The sequence below is a fragment of the Salmo trutta genome, chromosome 22 (genome assembly GCF_901001165.1).
Source record: "Salmo trutta chromosome 22, fSalTru1.1, whole genome shotgun sequence".
Taxonomy (NCBI): domain Eukaryota; kingdom Metazoa; phylum Chordata; class Actinopteri; order Salmoniformes; family Salmonidae; genus Salmo; species Salmo trutta.
This window is the reverse complement of record NC_042978.1, coordinates 6,402,007-6,415,211: the sequence shown is the minus strand read 5'-3', so window position 1 is coordinate 6,415,211 and position 13,205 is coordinate 6,402,007. Positions and strand designations below refer to the sequence as shown.

Here is a 13,205-nt window from a genome sequence, read left to right as displayed (position 1 = left end):
ATAAGGGCGAATTATCTTTTTTCTTTCTACATATTCAAATTCCTTTCTTATGGCATGTCATAGCTTGCAATAATTATTACTTTGAGGAAAACCGAATTTTGCTTTTAACGTCGTTACAAGTTACAACGATATTCCTTCTTAATCGGCTCAATAAAAATGTTTTATTGTGTAAATATGGGAACTCCCCACTTTCTGTGATTTTTTTTTTTTTTTGAGGGGGGGGCTCTTTGTCAGTCCTCTTGGGCAGGTTTTTTTGGTCATCGGGCTAGAAATGTTATTCTGACCTGGCAACCCTGGAAGAGGGTACACCAAGGGGTTGTCAAAAAAAAATGTGTGCCATTGATTGGATTACTCATGGTCACACGTCAACACGTTGATCTAAAGCCCCGCCCCTTTGACATGGCTGCTAGGATCTTCTGCTGTCTGAGACAGAATAACAGATGAAAGGTTAGCTAGCGACCTTAGTAACTTTACCAAATATTGACTATTCATTGTCGGCAAGAGGATTTACCCCGGTCTGTGTTATGAAAAGGTAACTTTGGTCATCTCGCCTGAAGTTGTGGTAAGGGAAATTCAATGGACTGACCTCATTATACATGAAAATAGCTGACACGAGACCATGCCACGACACGCGTTACAAAACATGCATTTCAATAATACACGAAGTTGCTAGTTAGCTAGTAATGTGATATAACAAATAACAGTTTATGTAAAGAAATGTCAATCTTGGGTAGTTTGCTTCCGCTAATTACTTGCTCGCTAGTTAGCTAACGGTGCAACTATCTAGTATACAGTAGCTAACTAACGTTAGCTAGCCAGTTTCAGCTAAAGATGTTTGTTGACATGTGTCATACAATATCTGTCTTGCCATTGTACGATTAACTTACTCGTGCTTTAACTAGCTGGTAATGTTGTCTACTGATGAGATGTTTTGTAGCCAGTGTTTTTTTAAATTTGCTAGCCAGACAAGTACAGTAGCTATCCAACTGTTTCATACTTCAGTCTATAGCTTTCATAACACAACACCAGATGCACGTTATTTTGGGAAGCAAGCAAGTTTTCTCCACGTACATGTAATGAATAGTCACATGTATACGTCTCATGAAGGTTGACATTTAAATTATTATAGCTATTTTGAAGTTGTGTTGTGGTCTACATTTCACTTAGCAGGCTGTGTGTTCCTGGGAAATGTAATGATGATATGCTCTTTCTAGCGTTTGTCCTGGTTAAGGCACATACTCGGGCACTAGGACTATTGAATATGTCAAGTAACAGATATGTCCGTATTGTATAGCTCTATATGAGGTGCCATTTGATAGTGCACAAAGTATGACAAACATTCCACCTTTTGTAGTTTGCTTGCTTTCTCCAAGATCAGAAGCTGAAGCATGGATTCAGCTCAGGGGAACTTCTCTCCGCTCAAACGCTTTGTAGTGGCCAAAAAGAAGATCAGTGATGTGTTTGAGCAACTGCTGGAGTATGTGAAGGAAGGCTCAGCGTTTGTAGAAGGTGAGTGTGTATAGTAAATCGGGTATGTTGGCAACATTTGAATTCCAAAGTAGGCTAATTAATAAATGTGACCGCGCTTTTTCTTATGTCTTGAGAACACTTATCTTCTCACTTTTCCCTGTGTGACTGTCAGAAACGTGTCAGAATGAAGCCTTGGAGAACATTGCAAGTCGTGACCAACAGGAGCAGATTCAGGCGTATGCTGGCAAACTGCAAACTATCAAAGATGTGCTGGCACGCAGACACATGAAGGTGGCCTTCTTTGGCAGGTAAATAAGTGTAGTCGGATGCATTTTGCATGTGCTTAGTTTGAGTTTAGTGTACACAGTAGGTGTGTGAACATTTAAACGAAGTTCGGATCCTTAACTTTAAGTAAAGAAACGTAACTGAATTTTTGTTTGTTTGTTTTATTCCCCGCTTAATTCAAATCACAGTTCAGTTATCACAAAACATATTATTTTCCGTGTTATAGCCGATAGGATATAAAGCCCTGGGGAAGTTGTGTAATTCAAATAAAACCAGAGAGGAAGAGGCGAACTTAAGGCTACTTGGTGAATTTGCAAGGCGTGCAAGACAAGACATAGTGAGATGCAGATTACCAAAACATATGAGTACGCTTCTGCCTTCTTCTGCGCCTCCCCCTCTTGCCGGCCTGCCTACTAATGATTCAAGTGTGTGTTCAGTCTTTGGTCTGTTGTGTGTAGAATATCCTAGCCTATTCATGGCACTGATGTCTTCGGGTCACTCTTGTGATCACAGGGTAGCCTACTTTGTTTTTGCCTCATAAAATTACAGTAGGCCTGTATCGATTACGCTTTTCAGACATAATGGAATGTGGGCGCTTGAAAGCGCCTCGGCAACGGTGTGTTTGTCTGTCTGTTAAGGTAGGCTACACTACAGTTTTTTTTTAAATGCAGACACGAAACCTCTGGTGATATTAACAAACATTTTACTTGTCTGTAAAGGAATGCCGCTTCTGAAACAGGACTAAAGTCCATCAATAGGCAACCAGAACTGTCAATCAAATAATTGTAAGCTGCTGCGCGCAGACCACTACCTCCCAAAAAAGTACTTTTAAAGTTTGTTAAATACTTTGATTTACCAAAACATTTAGTAGAAATAAAACACATCTAGCTACCATACCATAAAAAAACAACACAGCAGAACATCAGTCAGCAACGTTTATTGTTGTCATGAAACAAATAACTTTACGCTGGAGCAGAATTCTACTGTCTGAAAATGTACAGACCTGATGCAGCACTTATTAAAAATTGTCTGAAAAGTTATCAATTGTCGCAATCAGCATGTTACTGTAGCTGCGTTCTATGTCTGTAAAGGGTTGTGGTAGATATCATTTAATTGCCCTGCCTTAGCAGTCATACATAATTGGACCATTATTTCCGCATTGTAAATTGACACAGATTTTTTTTCTGTCCATTTTAAATTTGAAGCAAAATGATCCATTTGTCAAATCCGTAGTACACAGCTTAGAGACTAGAAAATAAATATGGGTAGATAACAGACAGCCGCAGTTAAGCAGAGATCAATGCATCATGACATCGAGTTTTGCTTTTATTAATCAGTTAAGATTATTCTCATTACCCCATGGATACAAAGCACTGTATTGTTCTGTAGTAGATGCTTATTTCCCACGCTTTCAGCATTGCTAATTGAGGATAATGAAGAAAATGTGACGTGCGACTCAGTTTCCTTTTTATTTCTGGTTTATTGAAGCACGCTTTGGGCACGGCTGGCCCGCTCATTAGGCAGGATTTGGATGCAGATTAACGAGGGCGGCATTTTCTGAGCTAAACTGACTCCAACAACACACAAAACCTCACAATTCTGCACAAAAACCATGACAATTTCTCTCAACTAGTGGCATAAGGGCTTTTTAGGTGAGCGCTTTGATAAGCAGTACCCACTTTGTCAAAGCTAGGGGCACAAAATATATTTTGTGCATCTCCAGGGTGCTGTTGGAGAGACGCATCTCTGCAGCACTCCACCAACGTTCAGTCAAAAACTTATTTAACATAAATCATGTAGATAGATATAGGCGATGGTAGAAAGAGTATGTGGCCTTTTCTGTAGCATACAGCCTGTAGATAAAATGAATGACAATGTAATGACATGGACACTTTTTACATCATGCAGGTTTCTCCGATCAAATAGCCTAACCGAAATGGCGCTCAATCCCCCCAAAAAAATTAGCTGTCATGTTAACAAAGCAACATATCCTAAAAACAGGACAGGTCAAAGTAAAATGGACAATATGGAATGGACAAGCACAACTGTTGTCCAGCAGTTTCACCTCATTGTCATGATCAGTGGTTTCAAATTTGTAAAAATACTTTTGCATTTTCCGCTGTGCAAATAGGCTTGCGATAACTCCTGATAAAGTTGGGTAGCTGATATTCAGTGCTTAAATAGCCAAATTGATTAGTCACAAGAATCAGGACTAATAAAGCCAATGCAATGGCCTGTTTTACAAACGGTGGGTCTACCACAAAATTCCATTGCATGTCGACATGGTAGGCTACACCTCAGTAAGCACGGACAGATGCCTTTTGGACGTCTTTTTTTTTGGTGTAGTTCCGCACCGGCCTTGATTCCACATCCACGGACATTGGTTTTTGGTCTGGTCTGGACCAAATCTGAACCACTCATAGATGTCTATGTTTAGTTCAGATTTGGTGCAGTGTAGACCAGCCTTGATTTCAACGTCCACGGACATAGATTTTTGGTCCGGTCCATCATAGATGTCTGTGTTTGGTTCTGATTTTTTTTCTCCAGTCTGGACCAGCCTTAATTTGGCCCAAACATAGACGTCTATAAATGACTTATTTTCAACTTTTCATTCAGTACCGAAAGTGAACCTGATTTCAACTTCTGGAAAATATGCCCTTTCAACATTCTAGAAAATATGTATTTTAAATATACGGAAAATACCTTTTCACCTTTCATTCAGAACCTAAATTGAACCTCTTCAACGTCTGGCAAATAAGTCTTTTAGATGTCTTTTCAACGTCATTTTGCTTACTGGGACTATTCTATTTTTGCGAGAAGTTTCATTTTTTGGTCTTGCCTATGGAGGCAGAATGGCAAGGACCGGCACTGACTTTAGGGATGGGCGGTATCCAGATTTTCATACCAGGGTATACGGTATTTCCGGAATGGCACACAAGGTGTGCTATTTTTTTGCGGGGATGCACAAAATGTTTTATTCAGGGCTCTTGATCCAGAAGGGCATTGAATGTCTCTGCTGTAACCAAGAAGCTTTCTCTTGACAACTAGCCACTTAGCTCTTTGACAAGTCGTAGAGTTCTTATAGATATACTGAACTTATTGTTATAAGCCGTGGCATAGTACGCACCTCCACAGCCCACGCATGGCGGGGGTGCCCACAACTCCCCAAAAAGTACTTTATTTTTTACAGTATTGAAAATCATACCGTCTGTATGTCGAAATACCCCGATACACGGTGTAAACGGTATATCGCCCAAGTCTAGCAGACCTGCATTGAAACTGCTCCGCTCCCTCAGGCTTTTATCTTACAAAACCAAACCTATTTTTGAAAAGTCTCAACCATTGTGGTCATCTACCACTCTGTATACATACAAACTGGCTATTTGACAAGATTCACCATGACATAATTGCCTATTCATAATCCAGTACAGTAATCATATCTGGCCAACATTTCTGTAATAATGAATTCAAATCAAATCTTATTTGTCACGTGCGCCGAATACAACAGGTGTGGTAATCTTCACCTTACAGTGAAATGCTTACTTACATGCCCTTAACCAACAGAGTTTTAAGAAAAATACCCCCAATTTTTTAAAATAATATAAGTAACCAGTCATTTGATTAGAAATTCTTTGAGATTGTATATATGAGGTAAAAGAATGGTAGTTAGACTTCCTCTTACATGATCTTCTGTGCCTAGGACGAGTAATGGGAAGAGTACAGTGGTCAATGCCATGCTGAGGGACCGGGTGCTGCCCAGTGGCATGGGTCACACCACCAACTGCTTCCTGAGTGTGGAGGGCACGGACGCGGACCACGCCTACCTCAAGACCGAGGGCTCAGAGGAGGAGAAGAGCATCAAGGTAAGTTCACTGGAGATGTGGATATACACTGGCTTAGGCCTAGATGCATGGAAGATTAGGCTAGCTCTTATTACCACTCATACTAGGCAATACATCCTCAGTGAGGTTGGAATTGGGCTACCTGATTGAGTTACTTGAAGATGATTAACTCGTCTTACCACTCATAAAGTGTACCCTCAGAGTCACGTTTTGATTTCTGACTAAGCAATTAATCATTAAGCAACTTTAGTCTAGATAAGGTTATTGCAATCAGGACAAGCACAGGTCAACATTAAATAAACGTTAAGTAATGGATATTTATAAAAGTATTGAGTGGTAGTGCACACTTGAAGTCGTAACTTTCTACTCCATTGTAGAAAATATAAAAAACGATGGATTTCAACACCCTAACTAAAGCCTGCATTTACACAGGACAAATATAGGTACAAGGAAGGCATTAAAGAATGGACATCATGCTTGAACCCTGTATGGAAGATATCCATAATACAGAGATCTAAGCTAGAGCTACCTTCAGCCTCAACCTATTATCCATGATATAACCCACTGTCTATTGAAAAATGCTGTAGAGACCATTAGAATCATTGTAAAAGAAAATCAGCAGATACTTTTCCTCCATGTGATTGTAACACTCAAACACATTAATTGTTTTCACATCTGCATCCGGGGGACCAGAGCATTAGCGTTATCAAACAGTATTTTTTTTTAATGGAAAGAGATGCCTCACCTTCACGTGCAGTATGTTTTAAAAAAAAATAAATTAATAGCACCTCTACTCTGGTTGTTTGAGGAAGGAAAAAAAAAATCTATATTTGATTCTGCCATTGAACATTACATACCAATTGTCAGGCAAGCTAAGTTTGAGATTGATTGAAATCCAGTAAATGATACTGTGACGACTTCTCTCGTTCTAGACTGTGAACCAGCTGGGTCACGCTCTGCACATGGACGAGAGTCTGGACGCAGGCTGCCTGGTCCGAGTATTTTGGCCCAAGACGAAGTGTGCCCTGCTCAGAGACGATCTGGTTCTCGTAGACAGGTACGGTAACGGAATGCTGCCAATGACCCCACTTGACCTCCATTTACACCGCTGGTCCTAAGAGTAGGGCCCTATAAAATCCGCGATGTGGAGAACATGGACGGAATCACAGAAACCAGACATTAAAATGGAATTCAACAATATTCTAAAATGTATTGAACTTAGTAGGGAATAAACTAAATGTATTAAAAATGCATACATTTTCCCAAGTTTATGTTAAGACATGAACAGAATGCATAAGTGATTGGTATTTCCTGCAACTTTATGAAGAGGTAACGAGAATTCCTCCTGTCTGTGTATGTGCGGTGCACGCATCTACCACTTTGTGTAGCCATTAGCGATTATGCTAATGAAAAATCTTCAGATAGAGTGCAAGGCTTTCCCAAAAACCTTCTCAATGAAATGTTAACTACAAAGTAGGCTGTGCTTACCTGGCAAAATGATATCATGATTATTTGCATCGATCCAGTAGTTATTTGTTTTGCATACTCCACCATCACATGTGCTACAAAAACACAGCTAAATGTAATTTGTATTGGTGCCACTTGTTAAATCCACTTCAATCACTGTAGATTACGGGGAGGAGACCGGTTAAATGAGCATTTTTAAGCCTTGAGACAATTGAGACGGATTGTCTAAGTGTGCCTTTTAGAGGGTGAATGGGCAAGACAAAATATTTAAGTGTCTTTGAACAGGGTATGGTAGTGGGTTTGTGTCAACTGCAACGCTGCTGGGTTCTTCACGCTCAACAGTTTCCTGTGTGTTTCAAGAATGGTCCACCACCAAAATGACATCCAGCCTACTTGACACAACTGTGGGAAGCATTGGAGTCAACATGGGCCAGTATCCCTGTGGAACGCTTTCGACACCTTGTAGTGTCCATACCCCGATGAATTGAGGCTGTATTGAGGGCAAAAATGGGGCTGTGCAACTCAATATTAAGTTGTTCCTAATTTTTGGTTTATTTAGTGTATACAGGGTCAGTGCCAATATCATATTTATAATGTGCAGGGATACTAGAGTGGTAGGGGTAGATATGTATAGGTCCTTCCTTTCACACCGTCCTGGATGGCAGGGAGCTCGGCCCCAGTGATGTACTGGGCTGTCTGCACCCTCTGTAGTGCCATATGATCGAGGGCTGTTGCCATACCAAGCAGTGATGCAGCCAGTCAAAATGCTTTCAATGGTGCAACTGTAGAGTTTTGTTGAGGATTTGAGGGCCCATTCCAAATCTTTTAAACCTGAGGGGGAATGGCCGCTGTCGCGGCTTCTTCACGACTGTTTGCGTATGTGTGGACCATTTTAAGTAATAGTAATTTGGACACCAAAGAACTTAAATCTCAAGACCCACTCCACTGTAGCCCCGTCGATGTGGATGGGGGTGTGCTTACCCCCCATTTCCTGTAGTCCACGATCAAATCAAAGTTTATTTGTCACATGCGTCGAATACAACAGGTGTAGACTTTACAATGAAATGCTTACTTACAGGCTCTAACCAATAGTGCAAAAAGGGTATTAGGTGAACAATAGGTAAGTAAAGAAATAAAACAACAGTAAAAAGACAGGCTATATACAGTAGCGAGGCTATAAAAGTAGCGAGGCTACATACAGACACCAGTTAGTCAGGCTGATTGAGGTAGTATGTACATGTAGATATAGTTAAAGTGACTGTGCATATATGATGAACAGAGTAGCAGTAGCGTAGAGGGGTTGGCGGGTGGCGGGACACAATGCAGATAGCCCAGTTAGCCAATGTGCGGGAGCACTGGTTGGTCGGCCCAATTGAGGTAGTATGTACATGAATGTATAGTTAAAGTGACTGATCCTTGGTCTTGCTGACGTTGAGAGGCTATATAGCTAGATTTACATTTACATTTGACATTTTAGTCATTTAGCAGACGCTCTTATCCAGAGCGACTTACAGTAGTGAATTCATACATTTCATTTCATGCATTTTTTTTTTTGTGTACTGGCCCCCTGTGGGAATCGAACCCACAACCCTGGCGTTGCAAACACCATGCTCTACCAACTGAGCCACAGGGAAGCTAGATATGGCTTTATAGCTACATATACACTATTGTATATATTTGTTATTCAACTAAACACTGATGAGCTGTGTATGTGGATCACCTATCAACTGAACAGCGATAGAAGACAGAAGTGAACTCGCGTGAATCTGTTTTGCTTTCCTGTGTCCCTGTATATGAGGATTGCAATTGTAGCTATGCCATACGGTATGATCTGAACTATTGCTAAATAGCCTAACTACACTAGCCGTCAACCACCAGTGTCCCAAGTCCAATGGGAAGGATTGACCATCAATAAGCAGAGGTTGACTATACTGTATTACTAGGAGACGTTATGACCTTGACCTTCTAACCCTATCCTCCGTCTTCTTTAGCCCTGGGACAGATGTCACTACGCAGCTGGACAGCTGGATCGACAATTTTTGCCTGGACGCCGATGTCTTCGTGCTGGTGGCGAACTCAGAATCAACCCTCATGAACACTGTAAGAGTGCTCACAAGCTGACCCTCCAGGTGGGATCTAGACAGATCTGACCAATCCCGATGGGATCTTGACAGAGCTGACCAATCACAAATTGTATTTGTCACATGCGTCGAATACAACAGGTGTACAACTTACAGTGAAATGCTTACTTACAAGCCCTTAACCAACAATGCAGTTTTAAGAGTGTTAAAGTATTTACAAAATAAACTGAAGTAAACAATAAATAAATAAAATAACAAATAATGATAGAGCAACAATAAAATAACAATAGCGAGACTATATACAGGGGGTACCGGTACAATGTCGATGTGCGGGGGCACAGGTTAGTCGAGGTAATTGAGGTAATATGTACATGTAGGTAGAGGTAAAGTGATTATGCTTGGCTGTGTGCTTAGGGTCTTTGTCCTGTTGGAAGGTGAACCTTCGCCCCAGTCTGAGGTCTTGAGCACTCTGTAGCAGGTTTTCATCAAGGATCTCTCTCTCTACTTTGCTCCATTCATCTTTCTCTCGATCCTGACTAGTCTCCCAGTCCCTGCCGCTGAAAAACATCCCCACAGCATGCTGCTGCCACCACCATGCTTCACAATCAGTGGTGGAAAAAGTACCCAATTGTCATATTTGAGTAAAAGTAAAGATACCTTAGTAGAAAATGACTCAAGTAAAAGTGAGTCACCCAGTAAAATACTACTTGAGAAAGTCTAAAAGTATTTGGTTTTAAATATACTTTAGTATCAAAAGTAAATGTAATTGCTAACATATACTTAAGTATCAAAGTAAAGGTATATAAATAATTTCACATTTCTTATATTAAGCAAACCAGACGGCACAATTTTTTTGTTTTTGTAATTTACTGATATCACTGGGCATGCTCCAACACTCAGACATAATTTACAAACAAAGTTTTTGTGTTTAGTGAGTCCACCAGATCAGAGGCAGTAGGTATGATCAGGGATGTTCTCTTGATAAATGTGTGAATTTGAAAATTTTCCTGTCCTGCTAAGCATTCAAAATGTAATGAGGACTTTTGGGTGTAAGGGATGTGTATGGAATGTAGCGGAGTAAAAGTTGTCAAAAATATAAATAGTAAAGTACAGATACCCCAACAAACAACTTAAGTGGTACTTTAAAGTATTTTTACTTAAGTACTTTACACATTTGTTCACCGTAGAGATGGTGCCAGGTTTCCTCCAGACATGACGCTTGTCATTCAGGCCAAAGTGTTCAGTCTTGGTTTCATCAGACCAGAGAATCTTGTTTCTCATGGTTCGAGTCCTTAATGTGCCTTTTGCCAAACTCCAAGTGGGCTGTCATGTGCCTTTTTACTGAGGAGTGACTTCTGTTTGGCCACTCTACCATAAAGGCCTGATTGGTGAAGTGCTGCAGAGATGGTTGTCCTTCTGGAAGGTTCTCCCATCTCCACAGAGGAACTCTGGAGCTCTGTCAGAGTGATTATCGGTTCTTGGTCACCTCCCTGACCAAGGCCCTTCTCCCCCGATTGCTCAGTTTGGCTGGGCGGTCAGCTCTAGGAAGAGTCTTGGTGGTTCCAAACTTCTTCCATTTAAGAATGATGGAGGCCACTGTGTTCTTGGGGACCTTCAATGCTGCAGAAATGTTTTGATGATCTTCCCCAGATCTGTACCTCGACATAATCCTGTCTCGAAGCTCTTCAGACAATTCCTTCGACCTCATGACTTGGTTTTTGTTCTGACATGCACTGTCAACTGTGGGACCTTATATAGACCTTTCCAAATCATGTCCAATCAATTGAATTTACCACAAATGCACTCCAAGTTGTAAAAACATCTCAAAGATGATCAATGGAAACAGGATGCACCTGAGCTTAATTCCGAGTCTCATAGCAAAAGGTCTGAATACTTACGTATGTAAATAAGGTATTTTTGTTTTTTATTTTTAATACATTTGCAAGAATTTCTAAGAACTTGTTTTCGCTTTGCCATTATGGGGTATTGTGTGTAGATTGATGAGTAATAAATGTCATTGAATACATTTTAGAATAAGGCTGTAACGTAACAAAATGTGGAAAAAATCGAGGGGTCTTAATATTTTCCGAATGCACTCTGTGTTCTATGAAGCAACAAATTAGCAAAATTGTTCTTCGAAACAACTACAAGGAATTGTCAACATATTTCAACAATGTTTTCAAGAAAATCTGTGCATATTAAGCAGCTTGTACCCAATTGTCATATTGGATTGATGCCTCTTTAATCTAAGGGCATTTCATTTTAACTAAGTGTGAGAATTGGAATGTGAACTGACACACTAAAGGAAGTGTTTTCTTGTGAGGAAGGAGAGGTTGTTTTCTTTCCAACGCTTGTTATAGTCTAGGATAGGGCCAGCTCCATTTTGGTCCAGCACTCAGGACCAGCTCTGTTTGTCTGCCGAGGCATTCAGAGAATGTCAGGGCACATAGTCAATCACTGAGCTCGCTCGTTATCTGTGCCAAATCACTATTTGACTAAGCACCCTAGGATACCCCGCCTCTGTTTTAATTAAATCATAGAACCCTATATATTTGAAGTACTCTATATAGTAGATTAGATAAGCATTATTTGACTGATAATACTTTGCTCTTGGACAAACACAATGTCTTATTCAAGTGAATGAGCACTTCTTCTAGCAAAGTTTAGTTTTTGAATGAAACTCAACTGTTTGATAATCAACAGACAACAAGTCTTTCAATGAATGGAGCCCTTCTCTATCGAATTAGCCAATGACCTATCTTTGTGACACTTGACAAAAGCCCTTGACACATCTCCTTCCCGTATAGACTGTGTGTGTGTGTGTGTGCGTGTGTGTGTGTGTGTATACTGCACGTTCCCTATTGTATTGTATTGGAGTGTTTGTGTATGTGGGTCACCCACACACACAGACTGTATGTACACAAGTACATTGGGACACCTTATCTCTGAATTGTGGCTAAAGGTTCAACACGTGCCGCAGTCTGGTGTAGTCGGTAAAGTTTTAGACTCCGGACCACTCATACGTCCTTGGCAACCGGGTTTCGAGCCTCACATCGGCCAGCTGTCTGTGCCCTTCCTGTCTGTGCCTCCTCCTCCAATATCTATCCACCGATTTCTCTTCCAACTGTCCTGTCAAATTAAATCAATAAAATTCTCCTTATAATATATATATATATATATAGTAAAGTTGTGTTTATGACAAGATATAACGATGTGGCGGTACTGGTGATGTTTAACACTTCTCCAATCGGTGTTGAGATCTGATATTCTGCGCAGCGCAAGACGAAATGTAGACCAATGTCATTGTCAACCAATCCCATTTTTCAAATCCTTTCGGGCTAAATACTCCAATATATATATATATATATTTTAAATAAAGGTTAACACAGCACTATGATATTAATAAGGCTGTTTCTTTGTTGGTGCACTAACTATTTCTGACCATGCATTTTTGTGTGTCCTCCAGGAGAAGCATTTCTTCCACAAGGTGAACGAGAAACTCTCCAAACCTAACATCTTCATCCTCAACAACCGCTGGGATGCCTCGGCCAATGAGCCAGAGTACATGGAGGATGTGAGTGTCTTACCAACAATAACGGCATTAATACATTTTTTTGAAATTTCATTATAGAAGAATTAGCCACTGGCGCTGAAATAGGGTTGAGCAGTATCAAGATTTTCATACCTTTTTATTCTGTTCCTGTACCGTACCTGGGCGTATGGTATTACCGGCAGTACAGACAAGGGGATGCTATTAAAAAAAGATACATACAGTTGAAGTCAGAAGTTTACATACATTTAAAACTCGTTTTTCAACCACTCCACAAATTGCTTGTTAACAAACTATAGTTTTGGCAAGTCGGTTAGGACATCTACTTTGTGCATGATACAAGTCCTTTTTCCAACAATTGTTTACAGACACATTATTTCACTTATAATTCACTGTATCACAATTCCAGTGGGTCAGAAGTTTACATACACTAAGTTGACTGAGCCTTTAAACAGCTTGGAAAATTCCAGAAAATGATGTCATGGCTTTAGAAGCTTCTGATGGGCTTAT

At 40.3% G+C, this 13,205-nt stretch overlaps 1 protein-coding gene across 7 annotated transcripts in view; it reads left to right on the top strand.

The window, feature by feature from the left end:
- The first annotated feature begins 371 nt into the window (after positions 1–371).
- The window catches only part of LOC115157966 (mitofusin-1), a 28,041-nt gene continuing 15,207 nt past the window's right edge, over positions 372–13,205 (top strand). For 2 of the 7 annotated variants that reach the window (XM_029706351.1, XM_029706345.1), the window contains exons 1-7: positions 372–562; positions 1,355–1,509; positions 1,643–1,778; positions 5,456–5,618; positions 6,530–6,654; positions 9,056–9,164; positions 12,612–12,719. In XM_029706351.1, coding sequence (XP_029562211.1) covers positions 1,389–1,509; positions 1,643–1,778; positions 5,456–5,618; positions 6,530–6,654; positions 9,056–9,164; positions 12,612–12,719 — 762 coding nt within the window. In that variant the 5' untranslated portion in view covers positions 372–562; positions 1,355–1,388. The remainder of the gene's footprint in view (positions 563–1,354; positions 1,510–1,642; positions 1,779–5,455; positions 5,619–6,529; positions 6,655–9,055; positions 9,165–12,611; positions 12,720–13,205) is intronic. The other 5 variants (XM_029706350.1, XM_029706349.1, XM_029706346.1 and 2 more) reach the window with 5 other exon arrangements.